Consider the following 26,735-nt stretch of genomic DNA (forward strand, 5'->3'; position numbering starts at 1 on the left):
AGTCCCAACCAGCTGCCATGCAGGCCAGGCGCCGTCCGCTCCCTCGGGCTTCCATGCTGCTGCTGCTGCTGCTATGGCTGGGCACGTGGCCCGACGGCTGCGGGGCGCAGCGGGCGCCGGCTTGGCGGCAGCAGATCCGCTGGGAGAACCGGGGCCGCCGCTACCGCCTCTCCAACAGCGCCGCCCAGTTCTTGCCGCCCCGACGGCCCGCCGCCCCGACGGCCGAGCAGACCCTCTACCTGAGCGCCGACGGGGCGCCCGCGGGAAGGGGCGCCCGGGAAGGCTCGGGAACCGGGACGGCAGTCGGACGAGGCGGCGGCGCTGAGTCCGGGAAGCCCAGCTTCGACGGGGCGTCCGCCTCGCCTCCTTCCCGCCCGGGGACCCGGAGGGGTGGAGGGCGCGACGGACCCTCCCGGGGGGAGCCTCGGAGGCCCTGGCTCTCCCCGAACAGCGTCTACGACCGGCCCGACGTCTCGGCCGGCCCAGCCCGGCGGAGACCGGGCTATGGGACGCTCCGCTTCCACCACGGTGAGGCCGGAGAGGCGCGGCGAGGGGCTTGGGGGGGTGCCGGTGGGCGAGTAGCGGAGGAGGTAGCAGGGTGTCCTGCTTGAGCAGGGGGGGCTGGACTAGAAGACCTCCAAGGTCCCTTCCAGCTTGCTTCTGTTCTAACGGATCTTCGCGCTCTTTCGGAGCAGCCTACCTCGCGGGGTTGTTGCTGCGGGGCTCTAGTCGCAGTGTTTCCCAAACTTGCCAATTTTAAGGCATGAGGACTTCAACTCCCAGAATTCCACAGCCAGCAACGCTGGCTGTGGAATTCTGGGAGTTGAAGTCCCCATGCCTTAAAATTGGCAAGTTTGGGAAACACTGCTCTAGTGGATAGCTCCTGGGGGGGGGGAAAGGGGAGGGGGGAGAGATCGTGGCTGAAATAAAATAAAAACGACAAAGAGATTTAGAGATTCCGGGATTCCCCACTTCCTTTGCAGTGGCTCAGGAGCGTCGCTGACAGGACTTGCCTACGACAATCCTGTTAGGTAGGCCAGGACTAGCTATCTTGTAGCAGGGATGTAGGGAGAGGTAGTGTGGTTTGGATAACTGCGCTTGGACAGGCTGGTCAAGGTAAGATCAGAATGAAGGGTTTGGGTCACCTGAGTTCCAGGTAATTAAACACAGAGCTGGGCTGATCCTATGTCCCGTTCCTGCTATTATCCGGTTAGAGCTTTCTCTTTTTTTTTCTAGCCTGATTTAGCCCACAGGACAGTTTGGTGAAGTGGGGGGGGGGGGAGATTTTTGTGTAAACATGAATTTCTGGAGAAAATGGGGAGGGAGGGAGGGAGGGAAGGAAGGAAGGAAGGAAGGAAGGAAGGAAGGAAGGAAGGAAGGAAGGAAGGAAGGGGAAGTGAGGGAAGGAGAGAGGGAGGAAGGAAGGAAGGAAGGAGAAAGATGGGAAAGGAAAGGTTGACAAGTACATGAATAGAAAGAAGGGAAGAATGACAGATGAAAGAAGGAGAGACAGAAAGAGGAGGGAAGAAGGTTGACGAAAGAAAGGAAGGATGGAAGGAAAAGAGGACTCTAGAAGGGAAGAAGGGAGGGAGAGAGAGAAAGAAAGGTAGGAGAGAGAGAGAGAAAAATGGAATAAAGACAGGAGGGAGGCAAAGAGGGAGGGACACCTTCCACCATTAAGCAACAGATAATTTGTTCTTGCCTCTGTCCAAATCGTCTTTTAAACCAGTGCTTCCCAAATCTGGATAAAATACCCCAAACTGGGCAAAAGTGAGGTTTTGGGGGGGGCGGTAGCAACACACACACACACACACACCCATTCCCCATCACTACGGGGACCTTTAAATGGACTTAAAATGTTTGTACCTACGTTGGATGAAAAAAAGACTTACTGGGAAGCGGTTTTGGATAGGGCAGGAAAAAGTTTGGGAAGCATTGCTTTAAAGCAGGCGTAGACAACTTAGGCTCTTTTATGACTGGTGGACTTCAACTCCCAGAATTCCTGAGCCAGCCATGCTGAGGGGACAGGGAGAGGTTTCCAAGCTGAGCCAGGCTGGCTCAGGAATTCTGGGAGTTGAAGTCCACCAGTCATAAAAGAGCCCAGGTTGCCTACCCTGGGCCTAGGGGATTCTGGGAGTTGAAGTCCCAGATCAGGGGTAGGCAACCTTGGCTCTTTTATGACTCGTGGACTTCAACTCCCAGAATTCCTGAGCCAGCCATGCTGAGGGGAAGGGAGAGGTTTCCAAGCTGAGGCATGCTGGCTTAGGAATTCTGGGAGTTGAAGTCCACGAGTCATGAGGGGGCCATAGTTCCCCCCATGCTGGCTCAGGAATTCTGGGAGTTGAAGTCCACGAGTCATGAGGGGGCCATAGTTCCCCCCCATGCTGGCTCAGGAATTCTGGGAGTTGAAGTCCACGGGTCATAGAAGAGCCAAGAGCTACCCCTGCCATAGATAGATAGGTAGGTAGGTAGGCAGGCAGGCAGGCAGACAGACAGACCCACCCACCCACCCACTGACCGACTGACCAACCAACCGACCTAGATCAGGGGTAGGCAAACTTGGCTCTTTTATGACTTGTGGACTTCAACTCCCAGAATTCCTGAGCCAGCAAGGCTCAGCATGGAAACCTCTCCATTTCGCCTCAGCATGGCTGGCTCAGGAATTCTGGGAGTTGAAGTCCACGAGTCATGGAGGGGCCAAATTTTCCTCCATCCTGGCTCAAGAATTCTGGGAGTTGAAGTCCACGAGTCATGAGGGGGGCATAGTTCCCCCATGCTGGCTCAGGAATTCTGGGAGTTGAAGTCCACGAGTCATGGAGGGGCCAAATTTTCCTCCATCCTGGCTCAAGAATTCTGGGAGTTGAAGTCCACGAGTCATGAGGGGGGCATAGTTCCCCCATGCTGGCTCAGGAATTCTGGGAGTTGAAGTCCACGAGTCATAAAAGAGCCAAGGTTGCCCACCCCTGCTTTAAAGTAAAGCATGTAGGTGCCCACCAGAGGCTCACTGGAAAATACGCCTTCGTTATTTTGGTCTAAATAGAATGGAATGATAGAGTTGAAAGGGATCTTGTAGGTCATCTAGTCTGACCCCCCACCTACCCACCCAAGCAGGAGACCCTACACCATTTCTGACAGATGGCAGTCTAGTCTGTTCTTGATAGCTTCCAGTGATGAAGCTCCCACAACCTCTGAAGGCAATCTGTTCCATTGGTTGGTTGTTCTCACGATCAAGAAAATTCCTTCTTATTTCTAGGTTGAATCTCTCCTTGATCAGTTTCCATCCGTTGTTGCTTGTCTGGCCTTCAGGTTCTTTGGAAAACAGGTTGACCTATTTTATTGGAACACTGCTATCATGTCTCCCCTGGTTCTTCTCTTCACTAGACCAGCTTAGCCCACTTCCTGTAACCATTGTTCATATGTTTTAGCCTCCAGTCCCCTGATCCACTTTGGTCTCAGCCCAGAGAAGACGGTGTCCTGCTTTTATCAATCAGAAGACACCCCTCTCGTAACTTCTGGCGTTCTGTCCTCATTCTGTGCAGGGCTGTCATTCAGGAAGGCAAATATACCCCCTTCGGAGCGGGTTCGCAACTTGGGTGTCCTCCTTGATCCACAGCTGAAATTGGAACATCGTTTGACGGCTGTTGGTGGGAGGACCTTTGCACAAGTTCGCCTGTTGCACCAGTTGCAACCGTACCTGGACCAGGAGGCATTCCTTACAGTCACTCATGCCCTTGTCACCTCATGTCTGGACTACTGCAACGCGCTCTACACATGGGGCTACCCTTGAAAAGTATTCGGAGACTACAGTTGGTCCAGAATGCAGCCGCGCGAGTGATAGCGGATGTTCCTCGGTACACCCACGTTACACCTATCCTCCGTGAGCTGCACTGGTTGCCTATTGATCTCCGGGTCCAATTCAAGGTGTTGGTTATTACCTTTAAAGCCCTATATGGCTCAAGGCCAGGCTATTTGCGAGACCGCCTACTACCTCGTAGTTCCCTTCGTCCGGTTAGATCCCACAGGCTGGGCCTCCTTCAGGCCCCGTCGGCCAAGCAGTGCCATTTGGCGGGGCCACGGAGGAGGGCCTTCTCTGTGATGGTGCCCATGTCTTGGAATCAGATTAGGACCGCTCCCACCCTGTTGGTTTTCCGCAAGCTGCTTAAGACCTGGCTTTTCCGGCAGGCCTGGGGTTTATAAAATCTGACCCCTGGATGACTGTTATTGTACTGTTTGTTTTGTTAATTTATATTGTGTTTTTATTGTTAGCCGCCCGGAGTCCTGCGGGGGGGGGGGGCGGTCTATAAATTTTAATAAATAAATAAATAAAATAAATAAAATATTTCTCTCATTTTGCCGCTTCCGGTCTCTCCTTTTAGGTCTGCCAGACTTGATCCCTGATCCGTATTTTCTACAAGCATCCACCTACATCCAAAAAGTCCAAATGTATGCCTTGGAATGCGCAGCTGAAGAAAACTGCCTAGCAAGGTAGGAAAGAAGCAAAGCTTGCTCAGTTGGAAGTGTGGAGAGACCGTTGGGAATTACTACCACATGTGGTGGCAACGCCCAAAAGGCACAACAATTTTGGAACTTATTAAAGAAATGGCTGGAAGAAATTTTGCTAATAGATAGAGAGGCCAAGCCGGAATTTTTTTTTTATTGGGAATTATAGAAAGAAAATATTATAAGAAAGATACAAGTTATTTACTACTGCATATAGTAACAGCGGCACAAATAGCCTTCGCTCAAAAATGGAAAGAGAAAGATACTCCAACCGAAGAGGAAATATTACTGAAAATTTTCAGTTGCGCTGAAATGGATAGACTTACATGGGAACTCAAGGATAAAAGTGAAACTAAGTACTACAAAATCTGGGAACAATTTTATGATTGGAAAGACAATAAGAGGGTAGCCAAGACAAATGTATAGTATTAGAATAAAATATACTGTAGATTATAGACAAATGTATATTTAAAAGATAAATAGACAGAAATAAGGGAAAAAGTGGGAGTGGCAGATAAAAATTTAACAGTATAGGGAGGGACCTTGGAGGTCTTCTAGTCCAACCCCCAGCTCAGGTGGGAATCCAGGGGTAGGCAACCTTGGCTCTTTTATGACTCGTGGACTTCAACTCCCAGAATTCCTGAGCCAGCATGGCTCAGCTTGGAAACCTCTCCCTTTCCCCTCAGCGTGGCTGGCTGAGGAATTCTGGGAGTTGAAGTCCACGAGTCATGAAGGGGCCATAGTTTCCCCATGCTGGCTCTGGAATTCTGGGAGTTGAAGTCCATGAAAGAGCCAAGGTTGCCTACTCCTGACCTATACCGTTACAGGCAAATGGTTATCCAATCTCTTCTTTAAAGTCTCCAGCGTTGGAGCATTCACAACTTCCAGGAGAAAGTCCACAAAGAAGAGGGAGTCAAGCTATTCTCCAAAGCGCCTGAAGGCAGGACAAGAAGCAATGGATGGAAAGTAACCAAGGAGAGAAGCAATCTAGAACTAAGAAATTTCCTGACAATTAGAACAATTAATCAGTGGAACAACCTTCCTCCAGAAGCGGTAAATGCTGCATCACTAGAAGTTTTTAAGAAGAGACTGGACAGCCATTTGTCCAAAATGGTGTAGGGTTACTGCCTGAGCAGGGGGTTGGACTTGATGACCTCCAAGGTCCCTTCCAACTCTGCTATTCTGTTATTTCACTGGTTCTGGTGCTGATGTTTGCCTGTTGACTAGCAAGAGGCAGTTCATTAAGGGATGTTTGCAAAGCTCATATCCCCAGCCAAGGTCTCTCCTTGCCAGTGACTAAGGAAAATTACGGTCCTAAAGCAGAATCAAGAATATTTTCCCTGCAAAATTTTGGGGTGGAGGAGAAAGGAATGTCCCGTGTTTACTTTTAGCCGGATAGTCTAAAGTGGGCTAGTCTGGTTGCCCCGTTTACAGATTCCAGCTGAGAAAGTGCCAGAATTAGGGCGCAGATGAAAAAAGGGTGGTTTTCTGTAAACACTTCAACAAAGTGGGCTGTGAGGCCGGCCAGGGTGGCATAGAAGGGTCACTCCCGGCTGGCTACTTTTTGCTTGTTTGTTCAGTTGATGAATTGCCTGTTTCTCTTTCTCTGCCATCATCAGCATTCCCTACATACCACTTTTAGAGCGGTGTTTCTCAGCCTTGACAACTTTAAGCTGGTGGACTTTAACTCCCAGAATTCCCCAGCCAGCCAGGCAGCCAGGCACGGCTGGCTGGGGAATGATGGGAGTTGAAGTCCACTTAGCTTAAAGTTGCCAAGATTGAGTAACACTATTTTTAGAGCTTGGGTTTAAATGGGGAAGGAGATCCTTCGGCCTCCTGCGCAGAATTCACATGAGGTGGAAAAATTCTCTTTGCATTTTCTCCGATGGGAGGCTTTGGGTCCGCTCTGCCCAGCAGGTTCTTCATAGTAGAACTGGGGTACTTGGGTCAGGGGTAGGCAACCTTGGCTCTTTTATGACTCGTGGACTTCAACTCCCAGAATTCCTGAGCCAGCATGGGGGAATTATGGCCCCCTCATGACTCGGGGACTTCAACTCCCAGAATTCCTGAGCCAGCATGGGGGAAACTATGGCCCCTTCATACTTGTGGACTTCAACTCCCAGAATTCCTGAGCCAGCATGGGGGAATTATGGCCCCCTCATGACTCGGGGACTTCAACTCCCAGAATTCCTGAGCCAGCATGGGGGAAACTATGGCCCCTTCATACTTGTGGACTTCAACTCCCAGAATTCCTGAGCCAGCATGGGGGAAACTATGGCCCCTTCATACTTGTGGACTTCAACTCCCAGAATTCCTGAGCCAGCATGAGGGAAGCTTTGGCCCCTTCATGACTCATGGACTTCAACTCCCAGAATTCCTGAGCCAGCCTGGCTCAGCTTGGAAACCTCTCCCTTTCCCCTCAGCATGGCTGGCTCAGGAATTCTGGGAATTGAAGTCCACGAGTCATAAAAGGGCCAAGGTTGGCTACCCCTGACTAGCCTAGGTTTGTAAAATGAAGAAAGTTGAAACAGAAGGTGTATCCCTTTTCTGTCTTTTTTAAAAAATATATTTATTGAGGTGTTTACATAAATTTAAAGGAAAAGATAGACAACGGAAAAAAGAGGAGAGGGGAGGGGAAGGAAGGAGAGGAGAGGGAGAAAAAGAAAGAAAAAGGAAAAAGAAAGGAAGGAAAAGGAAGGAAGGAAGGAAGGAAGGAAGGAAGGAAGGAAGGAAGGAAGGAAGGAGAAGGGAAGGAAGGAAAAGAAGGAAGGAAAGGAAGGAAGGAAGGAAAGAAGGAAGGAAGGAAAGAAAAGGAAGGAAAGGAAAAGAAGGAAGGAAGGAAGGAAAAGGAAGGGAGGGAAGGAAGGAAGGAAAAGGAAGGAAGGGATGGAAGGAAGAAAAGGAAGGAAGGAAGGAAAGCAAGGAAGAGAAGGAAGGAAGAAGGAAGGGAAGGAAAGGAAGGAAAGGAAGGAAGGAAGGAAGGAAGGTTACGATACAATGACTTCCAATCTTCTCAACAGATATTTACAAGCCTATCTTCCTTCCTTCCTTTCTTCCTTCCTTCCTTCATCCCTCCTTCCCTCCCTCTCTTCCTTTCTTTTAGGTATGGGTGAACACAAATTGTAGTCTAGACTGGGGGAAGCCAATTTGAATATTTTCTTTCAAAGTACCCAAATATTTGAGGCTCACTGGTTAGAATGCAGTATTGCAGGCTAATTCTGATGATTGCCGGCTGCCGGCAGTTCGATCCTGACCTGCTCAAGGTGGACTCAGCCTTCTGTCCTTCCGAGGTTGGTAAAATGAGGACCCAGATTGTTGGGGGCAAATAGGCTGACTCTGTAAACCACTTAGAGAGGGTTGTAAAGCACTGTGAAGAGGTGTATAGGTCCAAGTGCTGTAGTTATTGCTATTCATTGTAAAATAGAAGAGAAGCAACCACAAGCAGCATCGTTTTTCCAGCAAATGCTTAAAAAAGCCAGCAATTGAATTACACATAGTCCTCGACTTAACGACCACAGTTGGGACCAGAAAAGTTATCACTAACCAGCGTGGCCATTCAGCAAAACATCACAGGGCCGTGACTTGTGACTTTCCCTGTCTGCGTTCCCCCACTGACTTTGCTAGTCAGAAGCCGGCTAGGAAAGTCACAAATAGTGATCACAGGATCCTGGTCACTACAACCGTCGTAAAGGTGAGCCGGTGACCAAGTGCCTGGATCGTGATCGTGTGTGATCATGGGGACGTTCGATGGTCATAAGTGCAAGGACTGGCAATAAGTCAGAACGTCTGCTCAACGAGTGGTTGTAATTTGAGGACTAGCCCTAATACGGGAGGCAGCCCCTCGGTTCCAGCGGGCCTAGTTTTCCATGGCTTTTGTGTCCTCCGTTTCCCGCAGATCCGCTTACCGACCTGGGGTGAGTCAGATCAGCTCCCGCGTCCTGCTTCGCTTCCCCCAAAGAGTGAAGAACCAAGGAACGGCGGACTTTCTCCCGGTGAAGCCGCGACACCAGTGGGAGTGGCACAGCTGTCACCAGTAAGCGAGCGGAGCGGGGATGATGGTGCAAGGCTGACTCGTTTTTCTCGAGCCGGAAGTTTCCGGAAGTTTATTTGTAACAAATCAGAAGCGAAAGGCTAGCGATATGGTGCACAAACACGGAGGGGCAGAGCTTGGCTGATGACGTCACAAAGCATGTTTCCTCATTTTTTGTAACTAAGGGGCGGGGCTTGTTTCATGACATGACAATGCATGTTTCATTGTTTTTGGGGGGCAGATTGCCTCATGATATCACAATATGCTTAGAACTAAGGGGTGGGGCTTGCCTCAGGATGTCATAACAGGCTTCAGAACTAGGGGATGGGGCTTGCCTCATGATGTCACAACAGCCTTCAGAACTAAGGGGTGGGGCTTGCCTCATGCAGTCACAACAGCCTTCAGAACTAGGGGGTGGGGCTTGCCTCATAATGTCACAACAGCCTTCAGAACTAAGGGGTGGGGCTTGCTTCATGAGGTCACAACAGGCTTCAGAACTAAGGGGTGGGGCTTGCCTCATGATGTCACAACAGGCTTCAGTACTAAGCGGTGGGGTTTGCCTCATAATGTCACAACAGGCTTCAGAACTAAGGGGTGGGCCTTGCTTCATGAAGTCACAACAGGCTTCAGAACTAGGGGGTGGGGCTTGCCTCATAATGTCACAACAGCCTTCAGAACTAGGGGGTGGGGCTTGCCTCATGAGGTCACAACAGGCTTCAGAACTAAGGGATGGGGCTTGCCTCATGAAGTCACAACAGGATTCAGAACTAGGGGGTGGGGCTTGCCTCATTATGTCACAACAGCCTTCAGAACTAGGGGGTGGGGCTTGCCTCATGAAATCACAACAGGCTTCAGAACTAGGGGGTGGGGCTTGCCTCATGAGGTCACAACAGGCTTCAGAACTAAAGGGTGGGGCTTGCCTCATGAAGTCACAACAGCCTTCAGAACTAGGGGGTGGGGCTTGCCTCATAATGTCACAACAGCCTTCAGAACTAAGGGGTGGGGCTTGCTTCATGAGGTCACAACAGGCTTCAGAACTAGGGGGTGGGGCTTGCCTCATAATGTCAACAGCCTTCAGAACTAAGGGGTGGGGCTTGCCTCATGAAGTCACAACAGGCTTTAGAACTAAGGGGTGGGGCTTGCCTCATGAAGTCACAATAGGCTTCAGAACTAAGGGGTGGGGCTTGCCTCATGAAGTCACAACAGGCTTCAGAACTAGGGGGTGGGGCTTGCCTCATGAAGTCACAACAGGCTTCAGAACTAAGGGGTGGGGCTTGCCTCATGAAGTCACAACAGGCTTCAGAACTTGGGGTGGGGCTTGCCTCATGATGTCACAACATGCTTCATTTTTCAGAACTAAGGGGTGGAGCTTGGCTCCTGATGTCACAATGCATGTTTCCTCATTTTTCAGAACTAAGGGGTGGAGCTTGGCTCCTGATGTCACAACACATGAGTTATCATTTTGCAGAACTAAGGGGCTTTGCTCCTGGTGTCACAATGCATCTTTCCTCATTTTTCAGAATTAAGGGGCAAGGGTTCCCTCATGACATCCCAATACACATTTCATTATTTTTCAGAACTAAGGGGCGGAGCTTTGCTCCTGATGTCACAATGCATGTTCCATGGTTCAGACCTAAGGGGCGGAGCTTGCCTCATGGTATCACAATGCATGTTTCATCATTTCATTAATATCACTTTACAAGGCCTTGGTAAGGCCATGCTTGGAATCCTGCATCCAGTTTTGGTCACCACGATGTAAAAAAGATGTTGAGATTCTGGAAAGGGTGCAGAGAAGAGCAACAAAGAGGATCAGGTGACTGGAGGCTAAAACATATAAGGAACGGTTGCTGGAATTGGGTATGTCTACTTTAACGAAGAGAAGGACAAGGGGGGACATGATAGCAGCCTTCCAATATCTCAGGGGCTGCCCCAAAGAAGAGGGAGTCAAGCTCTTCTCCAAAGCACCAGAGGGAAGGACTAGAAGCAACGGATGGAAACTAATCAAGGAGAGAAGCAATCTAGAATTAAGGAGAAACTTCCTGACAGTGGGAACAATTAACCAGTGGAACAACCTGCCTCCAGAAGCGGTGAATGCTCCAACACTGGAAGTTTTTAAGAAGAGACTGGACAGCCATTTGTCTGAAATGGTATAGGGTTTCCTGCCTGAGCAGGGGGTTGGACTCGATGACCTCCAAGGTCCCTTCCAACTTTATTATTATTATTATTATTATTATTATTATTATTATTATTATTATTGGATCATCGCACAGTCAGCCAGATGTTCAGACTGGATTTGGCATTTTGTCTACCTATCGAGTCCTTACCCAGGACCTGGGATAGGCAGATGTGGATGTTTGATGGTATTACAGATATCGTCGCAGGATGGAAGCAGTTCCTAGTAAGGCCGCCTTTTGCAATTGACTAATAGCGAATTTGTCAATGCCAATGGTGTTCAAGTGGTGCTCCAGTTGTTTTGGGATTGCACCCAAGGAGCCTATGACTATTGGTACTACCCTTGCTTGCTTTTGCCACAGTCTTTCTATTTCTATTTGTAGGTCTTTGTATTTTGTTATCTTCTCCAGTTCTTTCTCTTCTATTCTGCTATCTCCAGGCACTGCCACGTCCACTATCCAGACTTTTTTGTCTTTCTTATCGACAATTGTTAAGTCTGGGGTGTTATGTTGCAGGTGCTTGTCTGTTTGAATTCTGAAGTCCCAGAGCAGTTTAATTTTATCATTTTCTATGACTTTCTCTATTTTATGATCCCACCAGTTTTTGCTTACAGGCAAATGATATTTTTTGCAGATCTTCCAATGCACCATTGTTGCTACTTTGTCATGCCGCTGCTTGTAATCAGTCTGTGCAATCTTCTTGCAACAGCTTACCAAGTGGTCCACTGTTTCTTCAGCTTCTTTGCATAGGCGGCACTTACTGTCTGTTGCTGTCTTCTCAATTTTGACTTTGTATGCATTTGTCCTTAAGGCTTGGTCTTGTGCAGCCAGAATTAGTCCCTCGGTCTCTTTCTTCAATTTTCCTGCTCTTAGCCATTGCCAGGTTTTATTATTATCTGCTTTCCCAGCTATTTTTTTCATGTATTGGCCATGTAGTGCTTTGTCTTCCCATGCCTCTATTCTGTTCTTCATTTGGTCTTTCTGTAGGCCAGTTTGGTCTCTCCAGTAGTTAGTAAGCCTTCCTGATATACTAATTTCAGTGCATCTTCATCATTGTTCTTCAGATATTCTTCCAAAGCCATTTTTTCTTCTTCAACCATCTGATGTACTTGTAGCATTCCACGCCCACCTATTTGCCTTGGTAGATAAAGTCTATCAATGTCACTGCGTGGATGAAGGGCATGATTCATTGTCATTATTTTTCTGGTCTGCCTATCCATTGCTTTTAGTTCTGCTTGAGTCCAGTCCACTATTCCAGCTGTGTACCTAATGACTGGGATTGCCCAGGTGTTGATTGCCTTTATGGTATTTCCTCCATTGAGTTTGGACTTTTAAGATCTTCTTCACTCTCTTGATGTATTCACCTCTAATCTTTTTCTTGACTTCAGTGTGCTTGATGTTGTCAGCTTGAAGAATACCCAAGTATTTGTAGTACTCTTCCTCATCCAGACTCTTAATGTTATTTTCGTGGAGCATCTTGATTCCTTCAGTTTTCACTATTTTTCCTTGTTTGATAGTAAGTGTGGCACATTTGTCCAAGCCAAACTCCATTACAATATCTTGGCTATATATACGGACAGTGTTGAGCAGCGATTCTATTTCAGATGATGTTTTTCCATACAGCTTCAGATCATCCATGTAAAGGAGGTGGGATAGTCTAGCAGATGTTTTTGATGTTTGATAGCTATGTCCTGAGTTATTCAGTATTGTTGACAGAGGAAACAGTGCAATAACAAATAGTAATGGTGATAATGAATCTCCTTGAAATATTCCTCTCTTGATATTAACCTCTCCCAGCTTCTCACCATTATTATTATTATTATTATCGATCATCGCACAGTCCGCCAGATGTTCAGACTGGATTTGGCATTTTGTCTACCTATCGAGTCCTTACCCAGGACCTGGGATAGGCAGATGTGGATGTTTGATGGTATTACAGATATCGTCGCAGGATGGAAGCAGTTCCTAATAAGGCCGCCTTTTGCAATTGACTAATAGCGAATTTGTCAATGCCAATGGTGTTCAAGTGGTGCTCCAGTTGTTTTGGGATTGCACCCAAGGAGCCTATGACTATTGGTACTACCCTTGCTTGCTTTTGCCACAGTCTTTCTATTTCTATTTGTAGGTCTTTGTATTTTGTTATCTTCTCCAGTTCTTTCTCTTCTATTCTGCTATCTCCAGGCACTGCCACGTCCACTATCCAGACTTTTTTGTCTTTCTTATCGACAATTGTTAAGTCTGGGGTGTTATGTTGCAGGTGCTTGTCTGTTTGAATTCTGAAGTCCCAGAGCAGTTTAATTTTATCATTTTCTATGACTTTCTCTATTTTATGATCCCACCAGTTTTTGCTTACAGGCAAATGATATTTTTTGCAGATCTTCCAATGCACCATTGTTGCTACTTTGTCATGCCGCTGCTTGTAATCAGTCTGTGCAATCTTCTTGCAACAGCTTACCAAGTGGTCCACTGTTTCTTCAGCTTCTTTGCATAGGCGGCACTTACTGTCTGTTGCTGTCTTCTCAATTTTGACTTTGTATGCATTTGTCCTTAAGGCTTGGTCTTGTGCAGCCAGAATTAGTCCCTCGGTCTCTTTCTTCAATTTTCCTGCTCTTAGCCATTGCCAGGTTTTATTATTATCTGCTTTCCCAGCTATTTTTTTCATGTATTGGCCATGTAGTGCTTTGTCTTCCCATGCCTCTATTCTGTTCTTCATTTGGTCTTTCTTGTAGGCCAGTTTGGTCTCTCCAGTAGTTAGTAAGCCTTCCTGATATACTAATTTCAGTGCATCTTCATCATTGTTCTTCAGATATTCTTCCAAAGCCATTTTTTCTTCTTCAACCATCTGATGTACTTGTAGCATTCCACGCCCACCTATTTGCCTTGGTAGATAAAGTCTATCAATGTCACTGCGTGGATGAAGGGCATGATTCATTGTCATTATTTTTCTGGTCTGCCTATCCATTGCTTTTAGTTCTGCTTGAGTCCAGTCCACTATTCCAGCTGTGTACCTAATGACTGGGATTGCCCAGGTGTTGATTGCCTTTATGGTATTTCCTCCATTGAGTTTGGATTTTAAGATCTTCTTCACTCTCTTGATGTATTCACCTCTAATCTTTTTCTTGACTTCAGTGTGCTTGATGTTGTCAGCTTGAAGGATACCCAAGTATTTGTAGTACTCTTCCTCATCCAGACTCTTAATGTTATTTTCGTGGGGCATCTTGATTCCTTCAGTTTTCATTATTTTTCCTTGTTTGATAGTAAGTGTGGCACATTTGTCCAAGCCAAACTCCATTACAATATCTTGGCTATATATACGGACAGTGTTGAGCAGCGATTCTATTTCAGATGATGTTTTTCCATACAGCTTCAGATCATCCATATAAAGGAGGTGGGATAGTCTGGCAGATGTTTTTGATGTTTGATAGCCATGTCCTGAGTTATTCAGTATTGTTGACAGAGGAAACAGTGCAATAACAAATAGTAATGGTGATAATGAATCTCCTTGAAATATTCCTCTCTTGATATTAACCTCTCCCAGCCTCTCACCATTGATCTGCAACTGTGTCTTCCATTGTGCCATCGATCTTTGCACAAATTTTCTGATGTTTCTACTGACTCCTGTTATTTCTAGGCACTTTATTATCCAATCATGTGGCAGAGAGTCAAATGCCTTTTTGTAGTCAATCCATGCCACATTCAGGTTGGTCTTCCTTCTCTTGCAGTTTTCCAAGATCATTTTGTCTATTAGGAGTTGATCTTTTGTTCCTCTGCTATTGGGGCGGTTTCCTTTCTGCTCAGGTGGAAAGAGATTGTTTTCAACTAGATGCTGTTGTACTGCATCAGCTACCACACCAGTTAGTAATTTGAAAGTTGTTGGTAAGCAGGTAATTGGCCTGTAGTTACCTGGTGTTGCCCCTTTTGCTGGATTTTTCATTATTAGGTAGGTTTTCCCAGTTGTTAGCCACTTTTCAATTTCTCCTCCTTGTAGTATATTGTTGAACTGCTTGGCAATGAGTGGGTGTATAACAGTTAGATGTTTCAACCAAAACCCATGCAGTTCATCTTCACCTGGTGCTGACCAATTTTTGATTTTCTTTGCTCTTTTTTCTACCATTTTTGTTGTTATTACTAGTTCTTTCATTTCAACTTCTGTTTTATTTGCATCCACCTCTTTTAACCAAGCCGCATCCTTGTTGTATTTCTTTGGGTTATCCCATATCTGCTTCCAGAACTGCACTGTTTCTTCCTTGTCAGGTACTGACTGATTCCTTGCAGTTTCTCCATTGATGGATTGGTAGAAACGTTTCTGATTGGATTGAAATTGGAGGTTCTGCCTATAGTTTGCAATTCGAGCTTCATATCTACTGATTTTCCTGGCTATAGCTGTTATTTGTTGCTTTATTATTTCCAGTGCTTCCTTGATCTTCCTTGTTTCTAAGTGGTATTTCTTGATTAGGTATTCTTTGGTCTTCTTGTTCTTCAGCTTCTTTTCTTTCATCTGTTCTAGCTTGCTTGCATGTGATCTTAACTTGCTGATCTTATTTTCTAGTCTAACCTTCCATTTTTCTGGTGCACTGTTTGTTTGTTTTTCTTCTTTGTTGATTTTGCATCCCAGGTATTCTGTTATAACTGCAGCTGTGCTGTACATTAGTTGGTTTGTTTCTTGCAATGAATTGGTGCTTATACTTGATATTGCAATATTTGCATCTTTTAATGCTTGTGCTAGCTGTTTCTTTGGAACAAGCTTCAATGCAGGTAGCCTTATTCTGTTGTTTTTGTGCTGTTCTAGATGCTCAGTTATTCTTTGTTTCAATTCTTTTATTTCTTTAGTTAGAGGTTTTTGTTCTTCCTGAGGTAGAGGTGCCTGGTTTCCAAATGAGAACAGTTGTATATCTCTGCTAGATTCCTTCACTGCCAACTCCCCCTGGTTTGCCTCTACATTCTGAATTACTTCTGGTAAGGCTTTGATTTCTTTGCCCTGGGTAAACCTTTGCAGTTCGTCCAATTCTGTTTCTGTGAATATTTATTTCGTGTTATAAATCGGCGTTGATCTGCTAGTCTCTGTTCTGTTATTTCTGATTCTGGATGTTGTTCTTTCCAGAACTGGTGCATTCGTTTTAGATATCCTCTTCTTGTTGGACTTGATCTGTAGTAACAGATCATTATTTCTTTGTTTTCCATCACTGTGTATCTGCGACGGGTAAACACCTTTTCTTCCAGTAGTTCTGCAGCTGCTGGCCCTGGTTGCTCAGCCAACAGTCCTGAGTCCTGTAACCCATTTTTCACCAGATATCCAGGAACTCCAATATCTAGTGCGGACCTTGTTAACCCGGGCGACGTCCGAGCCGGTATGGCATTCTGAAATTTACGTCTCACCATATTTTTTATGGGAGAGACACTCTTTGTCTGACTCCTCTGATGAGACCTGTCCAGTATGGTTGAACCTCTAGCATAGCTCTCATCTTCCTCAGAGTACACAAGCCCCACAACCACGTCAAGGTAGTGCCTCACTGGGGGTTATTATTATTATTATTATTATTATTATTATTATTATTATTATTATTATTATTATTTCTCAGAACTAAAGGGTGGGGCTTCTGCCATGACACCACAGTGAACATTTCCTCATTGTGATGAAGTCTCTGGGCAGGCCCTCCTGACAAATATCACAAATGGTGGTTGGCGCCTAATGGACATAAAGCGAGTCCTTGACTGATGTCCGCAATTGAGATCACAACTTCCGTTGCTAAGCCAAACCGTTGTTCAGTGAGTCAGGCCCAGTTTTGCATCCTTACTTTCCATGGCTGTTAGGTGAATTACCGCTGTTATTAAATGAATCAGCCGGTCGTTAAGCAAATCCAGCTTCCCCCACTGACTTTCCTTGTCCGAAGCTGATTGGGAAGGTCGCAAATGGGGATCACAGGACACCCCCCCCCCGGGAGGCTGCATCCGTCGTAAGTACATGCCGATTGTCCAAGGCCCAAATATTGATCCCATGATCACGGGGATGCTGCGACGGTCATAACTGCGAGGACCTGGAATGAATCGCTTTTTTCCAGTGCCTTTGTCACTTCGAACGGTCGCTTAAACGAATGGTTTGTCTATGGAGATTCTCAGTCATCCAGATTATTAATGAAGAGAAGGACGAGGGGGGACATGATAGCAGTCTTCCAATATCTCAGGGGCTGCCCCAAAGAAGAGGGAGTCAAGCTATTCTCCAAGGCACCTGAAGGCAGGACAAGAAGCAATGGATGGAAGCTAATCAAGGAGAGAAGCAACCTAGAACTAAGGAGAAACTTCCTGACGGTGAGAACAATTAACCAGTGGAACAACCTGCCTCCAGAAGTTGTGAATGCGCCAACACTGGAGTTTTTAAGAAGAAACTGGACAGCCATTTGTCCAAAATGGTATAGGGTTTCTTGCCTGAGCAGGGGGTTGGACTAGATGACCTCCAAGGTCCTTTCCAACATTATTATTATTATTATTATTATTATTATTATTATTATTATTATTATTATTATTGATCATCGCACAGTCAGCCAGATGTTCAGACTGGATTTGGCATTTTGTCTACCTATCGAGTCCTTACCCAGGACCTGGGATAGGCAGATGTGGATGTTTGATGGTATTACAGATATCGTCGCAGGATGGAAGCAGTTCCTAATAAGGCCGCCTTTTGCAATTGACTAATAGCGAATTTGTCAATGCCAATGGTGTTCAAGTGTTGCTCCAGTTGTTTTGGGATTGCACCCAAGGAGCCTATTACTATTGGTACTACCCTTGCTTGCTTTTGCCACAGTCTTTCTATTTCTATTTGTAGGTCTTTGTATTTTGTTATCTTCTCCAGTTCTTTCTCATCTATTCTGCTGTCTCCAGGCACTGCCATGTCCACTATCCAGATTTTTTTGTCCTTCTTATCAACAATACTATTATTATTATTATTATTATTATTATTATTATTATTATTACTATAGTTGCAAGAATATCAGAACAGCTCAGGAGGATCTTCAGCCAACACAACATACGTGCACACTTCAAATCCAAGAATACACTAAGGCAGAAGTTTGTCCACCTCAAGGATGAAACACCCAGACACACACTGAGCAGTGTGGTAGATGCAGCACAGTGCAGTGAGCCATGTGCTCTGGGAAACAAAACAACCACTTCACAAACACAAGGCACAACATAGGAGAGCAAACCCATCAGGACAAGAGTCAGCTGTCGATCTGCATTTGAAAGACGAAGGCCGCTCTTTCGAAGACAACAAAATCCACATTTTGCACAGAGAGCACCACTGGTTTGAAAGAGGGGTCCAAGAGGCCATATGGGTCAAAACTGAACAACCCTCCCTCAACAGAAGGGGAGGGACACGACATCATCTATTCTGGAACTTATGAGAGCAGGTATCAGTATGTTAGAATATCTGGCAGTTATTGGGTTAAATGCTAGGTATGTTGATGGGTCAGTGGGAGGAGTCCCAAAAGGTCATTGGGAGACTTCCTGGACACAAGCCAGGGTGGAATCGCTTTGTCTGAAAGAAGCATGGGCCATCGAAGCTCACACAATGAGCTTGAGTCGTTATAAAGATGGTATGGAAGAGAGCATCATACTTTTACCTAAAGAAATGGTCTAAAGAAATGGACAAAGGATGTATTTTCCAGGAGTAACAACCACAGCGTGAATGCAAGTAATCTTTCTGATTAAAATATATTTTTCGTTTGTTATGAGATCGTTTCTTTTGAGTTATCTATCTGACTTGATTTAAAGAAGGCATTTTATATCAGAGTCAGACTATCATCCATCTTCAGTCGACAACACGGTCCTTTTGGCAGCTCCAAGAAGGCTCCACGTCCATTTGCACCACTCAGGTGACCCTGAGGACACAGAGAAACCTCCAAGTGGCCTCAACGACTCTCTAAAAAGGATGCAAATGACCAGCTGTCTGCAAAGAGTATAAATCCTTCCCTTCCCCACATCCAGTCAGAACTGAAGAAGCTTCTTGGAGGAGAAGCGAAACGTCTTCTAAGGAAAACAAGAAAGTCCACTTGGCTCCTGAAAAAACACCTTTGGGAATAAACGAACGGTTGCAAATCAAGGACCTAACCTGTATTTTCTAAATCTTCCTCTCTTTCAGGCATTTCCATAGCATGGAAGCCTTCAGCAGCTATGACCTTCTGGACGCCGTATCTTATGAGAAGGTGGCTGAGGGCCACAAAGCCAGTTTCTGCCTGGAGGACACCTCTTGTGACGTGGGTGTCCAACGACGCTATGCATGCACTGCTCACGTTCAGGTGTGCAACGGCTGACTTTTTCTCAGCTGGGTCTGCCTACCTCGGCAAAGCGGTGTGCTTATCCGCCATTTAAGAGAGAACATTTAGGAGAAGGTTTCATCTTGACGTCTAGTCGCCATCTTGTTTTTTCTGACCTCCCTGCCTAGCAGATGTCCCCAATTCCCACTGGGTTTTTAAGGACAGTTAATCCTCGACTTACGACTACAACTGAACCCAATATTTCATTTAACAATGATTTACGGCCATCATTATAGAGAAATAATAGTAGGAATAGGATAGGATAGGATAGGATAGGATAGGATAGGATAGAAAAAAGGAATAGAATAGAATAGAATAGAATAGAATAGAATAGAATAGAATAGAAAATATGGGATAGGATAGAATAGAATAGAAAAGAAAAGAAAAATGGAATGGAATGGAATAGAATAGAACAGAATAGAATATGGAATGGAATAGAATAGAATAGAATAGAATAGAATAGAATAGAATAGAATAGAATAGAACACTTGGAAGGGACCTTGGAGGTCTTCTAGTCCAACCCCCTGCTCAGGCAGGAAACCTTCAACTTATGACCAAATCAAGCCCCAAATTTCCATGGCTATGCAAGACAGTTAACTGAGGTTTAGCCCATTTTATGACCTTTTTCGTTAAGGGAACCACTGCAGTTGCTCAATTAGTAACATGGTTGTTAAGTAAATATGGCTTCTGCATTGACTTTGCTTGTCAGAAGGTCACATGACCTTGTCACATGACCCCGGGACCCCGCAACCGTCATAAATGCGAGTCAGTTGCTTAAGCGTCTGAATTTTGATCATGTGACACAGGGATGCTGCAATGGTCGTAAATGTGAAAAACAATCCTAAGTCCCTTTTTTCAGTGCCGTTGTAACTTTGAACGGTCACTAAACGAACTGTGGTAAGTCGAGGACTACCTGTAATTTAAAATAAGAACCTTGCTTCAAAAACCTCCTAAACCTATAGGGGAAATTAATCTTGGACCGAAGTGACACGCTTTTGTATCGGGCGGAGGAGAAAAGAAATCAAGATGGCGGCCACAACCACGCAATTGAAGCCCCGCCCTTCTGGCTGGGGGGTTCTGGGAGTTGAAGTCCACACAGCTTCGAATGGCTGAAGCAGACTTCAGACAAAATTAGATTTATTGTAATTCTGCTTTTCGGCTGTTGGTTTTTAGCTGCCTGGAGCAGGGGTAGGCAACCTTGGCTCTTTTATGACTCCTGGACTTCAACTCCCAGAATTCCTGAGCCAACCACGCTGAGGAGAAATGGAGAGGTTTCCAAGCTGAGCCATGCCAGCTCAGGAATTCTGGGAATTGAAGTCCATGACTCATAAAGCGGCCTAGGCCAGGGTTAGGCAACCTTGGCTCTTTTATGACTCCTGGACTTCAACTCCCAGGATTCCTGAGCCAGCCATGCTGAGGAGAAATGGACAGGTTTCCAAGCTGAGCCATACCGGCTCAGGAATTCTGGGAGTTGAAGCCCACGAGTCATAAAAGAGCCAAGGTGGCCTACCCCTGGCCTAGAGTATGTGTGTAAGACTGGCAGCCATATAGATTTCCTCCATTGAAATAAATGGCAGAACAATTAACCAGTGGAACCACCTGCCTCCAGAAGTTGTGAATGCTCCAACTCTGGAAGTATTTAAGAAGATATTGGACAACCACTTGTCTGAAATGGTATAGGATTTCCTGCCTGAGCAGGGGGTTGGGCTAGATGACCTCCAAGGTGCCTTCCAGCTTTTTATTATTGTTGTTGTTGTTGTTGTTGTTGTTGTCATTTTCTATCTTCCCTCAGGGTCTGAGCCCAGGCTGCTACGATACCTACCATGCCAATATCGACTGCCAGTGGATTGATATTACTGACGTTCCTCCCGGAAACTATATCCTCAAGGTAATTATCACAAACACAAATCACAAAATGTAAAAGACCTGCAAACAGAAGTAGAACGACTGTGGCAAAAGAAAGTGCAACGCAAATAGTCCTCGACTTAGTGACCATAATCGAAAACAAAATTTCCGTTGCTGAGCATCTATGGAGCTTCTCAGCCATCCAGGCCATAGTTATCCCAAAGATGCTTCCTTGTTTTTCTTTGAAGATGTTTCGCTTCTCCTCCAAGAAGCTTCTTCAGCTCTGACTGGACGGTGGGGAAATGGAAGGATTGATACTCCTGGCCAACAGCTGGTCATTTGCATCCTTTTAGAGAGTCGTTGAGGCCACTTGGAGGTTTAGCTGTGTCTTCAGGGTCACCCAAGTGAAAGATTGAAAAGCCCTGTTCTAGTCCAACCCCTTGTTGAGGCAGGAAACCCTATAACCAGGGATAGGCAACCTTGGCTCTTTTATGACTTGTGGACTTCAACTCCCAGAATTCCTGAGCCAGCCATGCTGAGGAGAAATGGAGAGGTTTCCAAGCTGAGCCATGCTGGCTTAGGAATTCTGGAAGTTGAAGTCCACAGGTCATAAAAGACCCAAGATTGCCTACCCCTGCTCTAGAGGTTTCTACTAGACCAGGGGTAGGCAACCTTGGCCCTTTTATGATGTGTACTTCAACTCGCAGAATTCCTGAGCCAGCCATGCTGAGGGGAAAGGGAGAGGTTTCCAAGCTGAGCCATGTCGGCTCAGGAATTCTGGTAGTTGAAATCCATGAGTCATAAAAGAGCCAAGGTTGCCTACCCCTGCTCTAGAGGTTTCTACTAGACCAGGGGTAGGCAACTTTGGCTCTTTTATGACTCATGGACTTCAACTCCCAGAATTCCTGAGTCAGCCATGCTGAGGGGAAAGAGAGAGGTTTCCAAGCTGAGCCAGGCTGGCTCAGGAATTCTGGGAGTTGAAGTCCACGAGTCATAAAAGAACCAAGGTTGCCTACCCCTGGCCTAGATGAGGATAGATAGACAGACAGACAGACAGGCAGACAGACAGACTGACCAGGGGTAGGCAACTTTGGCTCTTTTATGACTCCTGGACTTCAACTCCCAGAATTCCTCAGCCAGCCACGCTGAGGGGAAAGGGAGAGGTTTCCAAGCTGAGCCAGGCTGGCTCAGGAATTCTGGGAGTTGAAGTCCAGGAGTCATAAAAGAGCCAAGGTTGCCTACCCCTGGCCTAGATGATGATAGATAGACAGACAGACAGGCAGACAGACAGACTGACCAGGGGTAGGCAACTTTGGCTCTTTTATGACTCGTGGACTTCAACTCCCAGAATTCCTCAGCCAGCCACGCTGAGGGGAAAGGGAGAGGTTTCCAAGCTGAGCCAGGCTGGCTCAGGAATTCTGGGAGTTGAAGTCCACGAGTCATAAAGCGGCCTAGGCCAGAGATAGGCAACCTTGGCTCTTTTATGACCTGTGGACTTCAACTCCCAGAATTCCTGAGCCAGCTTGGCTCAGCTTGGAAACCTCTCCCTGTCCCCTCAGCATGGCTGGCTCAGGAATTCTGGGAGTTGAAGTCCACCAGTCATAAAAGAGCCAAGGTTGCCTACCCCTGCCCTAACCTATTTCAGACAAATGGTTGTCCGGTCTCTTCTTAAGAACTTCCAGTGTTGTCCTTCTGTTTTCAAGGTGACCGTCAACCCTGATTTCCTGGTGGCCGAGTCGGACTTTTTGAACAATGTCGTCCAGTGTGATATTGTGTACACGGGAGTGTATGTCGACACACAAAACTGCCGAATTACAAGGTATCCTCAAGGGAAACATGGCCTGGATTAGTGGGTTGGACCATTGGGGGGGGGGTCTGCCGCAAGGGGAGGAAGGTCAAACCAGTCAAGATGGTAGAAGTGTCCTTATCACTCAAGCTCCGCCTCCTTGTGCAGGTGTTGTCCAAAGGGGCGGGGCTTGCATCTTGATGCTGCGTCGGGCATTTTCCTTTTTCGGTCTCTCCCTGGAGACATCGTGGCGTTGTAGGACCTAGAACCGCCCGCGTGATATCGAGGGGTGACATGGAATGGTTCCACCCACCCCTCCCCAATTTGGGGGGCAGTTTTCCCTCGATATGCAAGACCTCTGTCAAAAGAAAGGAAGTAGAACAATGGAAAGACAAATCAGAGGTTGTGGGTCCTTTTCTGGGCATCTTTGTGGACCTCGGTAACAGAAAGGCACAACCAGCAAGATGGAGTTGGTGGTCCAGGGGAAGGAGGGCAGGGTGCACACTAGAGAGAAAGAGTGGCTGGAAGGTGGAAAGGGAAGAGAAACACGGAATATTTTCCATAGGGAGAAGCCCGTGTTAATGTTGTGTGTTTTTTCTCCCAGGACCTCACCAAAATATAACTTGTAATTTCCTTCCTTCCTTCCTTCCCTCCTTTTCGCTTTTTCAATTTTTCCTTCCTCCCCTTTTTTCATCCCTTTCTTCTTCCTTTCTCACTCATCTATCCCTTCCTTTCTTCCTTCCCCCTTTGTCATTCCTTTTCTCGTCCATCTATCCTTTTTCCCTTCCTTCCTACGTTCCTTCCTCATTCCTTCCTTCCTTCTCATCCATCAACCCCTTCCTTCCTTTGTTCTCATCTATCCCTTTCCCCTTCCTACCTTCCTTCTCATCCATCTATCTCTTCCTTCCTCTTTCTCATTCATCTATCCCTTCCTTTCTCCTTCCTTCCTTTCTCATCCATCACTTCCTTTTTCCTTTCCTTCCTTCCTCTTTCCATCCATCCACCCACCCTTCTCTCACCCCTTCTTTTCCCTTCTTCATCCATTTACTTCCTTTTTCCTTCTTTCCTTCTTTATTCATATTTCTTCTTCCTCCCTTCCTCTTTGCATTCCTTTCCTTTTTCCTTTCCTTCTTTACTCATTTCCTTTCTTCTTCCTCCCTTCCTTTCCTTTCCTTCCCTTCCCTTCCCTCATCCATTTACTCCATTTCCTTTCCTCATCCATTCATCCCTTCCCTCCCCTTCCTTCTCTTCTCTTCTCTTCTCTTCTCCTCTCTTCTCTTCTCTTCTCTCTTCCCCTTCCCCTTCCCTCATCCATTTACTCCTTTTCCTTTCCTCATCCATTGATCTCTTCCCCTCTCTTTCCCTTCCCTCATCCATTTACTCCCTTTCTTTTCCTCATCCATTTATCTCTTCCCCTCCCTTCCCTTCCCTTCCCTTCTCTTCTCTTCTCTTCTCTCTTCCCCTTCCCCTTCCCCTTCCCTCATCCATTTACTCCCTTTCCTTTCCTCATCCATTTATCCCTTCCCTTCTCTTCCCTTCTCTTCTCTTCCCTTCCCTTCCCTTCCCTTCCCTTCTCTTCTCTTTTCTCTTCCCCTTCCCTCATCCATTTACTCCCTTTCTTTTCCTCAACAATTTATCCCTTCTCCTCTCCTCTCCTCTCCTCTTCTCTTCTCTTCTCTTCTCTTCTCTTCTCTTCAATGCCCTTCCCTTCTCTTCTCTTTTCTCTACCCCTTCCCCTTCCCTCATCCATTTACTCCATTTCTTTTCCTCATCCATTTATCCCTTCCCTTCCCTTCTCTTCTCTTCTCTTCTCTTCTTTTCTCTCTTCCCCTTCCCCTTCCCTCATCCATTTACTCCCTTTCCTTTCCTCATCCATTTATCCCTTCCCTTCTCTTCTTCTCTTCTCTTCTCTTCTCTCTTCTCCTCTCTTCTCTTCTCTTCAATGCCCTTCCCTTCTCTTCTCTTTTCTCTTCCCCTTCCCCTTCCCTCATCCATTTACTCCATTTCTTTTCCTCATCCATTTATCCCTTCCCTTCCCTTCTCTTCTCTTCTCTTCTCTTCTTTTCTCTCTTCCCCTTCCCCTTCCCTCATCCATTTACTCCCTTTCCTTTCCTCATCCATTTATCCCTTCCCTTCTCTTCTTCTCTTCTCTTCTCTTCTCTCTTCTCCTCTCTTCTCTTCTCTTCAATGCCCTTCCCTTCTCTTCTCTTTTCTCTTCCCCTTCCCCTTCCCTCATCCATTTACTCCATTTCTTTTCCTCATCCATTTATCCCTTCCCTTCCCTTCCCTTCTCTTCTCTTCTCTTCTCTTCTCTTTTCTCTTCCCCTTCCCCTTCCCCTTCCCTCATCCATTTACTCCCTTTCCTTTCCTCATCCATTTATCTCTTCTCCTCTCCTCTTCTCTTCTCTTCTCTTCTCTCTTCTCTTCTCTTCAATGCCCTTCCCTTCTCTTCTCTTTTCTCTTCCCCTTCCCTCATCCATTTACTCCCTTTCCTTTCCTCATCCATTTATCCCTTCTCTTCTCCTCTTCTCTTCTCTTCTCTTCTCTTCTCTTCTCTTCTCTCTTCTCTTCTCTTTAATGCCCTTCCCTTCTCTTCTCTTTTCTCTTCCCCTTCCCTCATCCATTTACTCCCTTTCCTTTCCTCATCCATTTATCCCTTCTCTTCTCCTCTTCTCTTCTCTTCTCTTCTCTTCTCTCTTCTCTTCTCTTTAATGCCCTTCCCTTCTCTTCTCTTTTCTCTTCCCCTTCCCTCATCCATTTACTCCCTTTCCTTTCCTCATCCATTTATCCCTTCTCTTCTCCTCTTCTCTTCTCTTCTCTTCTCTTCTCTCTTCTCTTCTCTTCAATGCCCTTCCCTTCTCTTCTCTTTTCTCTTCCCCTTCCCTCATCCATTTACTCCCTTTCCTTCCCTCATCCATTTATCCCTTCCCCTGCCTTTCCCTTTCCTTTCCATCTTTCTATTTACGTCCTGCCCTGCTCAGCAGTTTCTGAAAGGAGACCCCCCCCAGCCCAGGATCCAAGCATCTTTGAGGGGCTCTTGTTTTCGCCAAGGGCACCTGGATCCCAAGACATCCCCTTCAACCTCAACTCTCTGCTGAGAAGAAGGAGAGAATGAAGACCCAAGAGGTCGCCTGGCTTGACTCTGGGCCCACTTTCTGGGGCGTAGAACCAAAGTCTTGCTGGCCTATTCGCCCACCTGCAAGAAGCAATTGCCTTCAGAGCCTGTTGCAGAGAAAACAAATGCACCCCTCGCCTTTTTGCCTTGAGCGTTTCTGTCAATATCCTGCCCAAAAATACCCCTATAAATATCTCTGGCTATAGCAAACGACACTCATTTGCATATAAAAAAGGGGTGCGGCTTCAAGCAGGTGCTTGCAGCCACCATCTTGACACTGGATGGCTGGGGAATTCTGGGAGGTGAAGTCCACACATTTTAAAAATGCCACACTGTGTGGGACCGTAAGCTTAAGGGGGGGACCAATGAACGTGGGCTGGACTAGATGACCTCTGGGGTTTCTTCCAACTCTTATGATTCTGTAACGGGCTGATCGACTCTTTGGCATCCTGTTCCAGCCTCTGTGGTGTCACGTTTGTCATGACATCAGCGGGCAGATTAAATGGCATATTTATGCCCTTTGCACAGGACGGTGTGAGAAATAAGAGTTGGAAGGGACTTTGGAGGTCTTCTAGTCCAACCCCCTGCTCAGGCTGGAAACCCTAGACCATTTCAGACAAGTAGCAATGCAGTCACTTCTTAAAAACCTCCAGTGTTGGAGCAGTCACAACTTCTGGAGGCAGGTTGTTCCACTGGCTAATTGTTCTCCCTGTCAGGAAGTTTCTCCTTAGTTCTAGGTTGCTTCTCTCCTTGATGAGTTTCCATCCGTTGCTTCTTGTCCTGCCTTCAGGCGCTCTGGAGAATAGCTTGACTCCCTCTTCTTTGGAGCATCCCCTGAGATACTGAATACTTCATTTTTTTTTATTTTTTGGGCAAGTGTGATTAAACCAGACATGTCAAAGACAAGGCCCGGGGGCCGGATGCGGCCCGCAAAGTAGTTTCATGTGGCCCATGAAGCCATCCTGGAAACAGGGAGGGA

The 26,735-nt window shown here is 46.4% G+C and overlaps 1 protein-coding gene across 2 annotated transcripts; it reads left to right on the plus strand.

Moving 5' to 3' along the window:
- LOC120305337 (protein-lysine 6-oxidase-like) lies at positions 1-25,961 on the plus strand. 2 transcript variants are annotated; one of them, XM_039337022.1, is made up of 7 exons: positions 1-528; positions 4,377-4,485; positions 8,396-8,533; positions 18,836-18,992; positions 20,803-20,898; positions 22,559-22,674; positions 25,623-25,961. In XM_039337022.1, the coding sequence occupies exons 1-7, from the start codon at positions 18-20 to the stop codon at positions 25,630-25,632; spliced, it is 1,137 nt and encodes a 378-aa protein (XP_039192956.1). In that variant the 5' UTR covers positions 1-17; the 3' UTR covers positions 25,633-25,961. The 2 variants fall into 2 exon arrangements, with proteins under 2 accessions (XP_039192956.1, XP_039192957.1); XM_039337023.1 differs by having other exon boundaries at positions 25,626-25,961.
- The last annotated feature ends 774 nt before the right edge of the window (positions 25,962-26,735 follow it).

Source organism: Crotalus tigris, unplaced genomic scaffold, assembly GCF_016545835.1.
Source record: "Crotalus tigris isolate CLP2741 ecotype Arizona unplaced genomic scaffold, ASM1654583v1 scf7180000017668.6805642782:7212621, whole genome shotgun sequence".
NCBI lineage: Eukaryota > Metazoa > Chordata > Lepidosauria > Squamata > Viperidae > Crotalus > Crotalus tigris.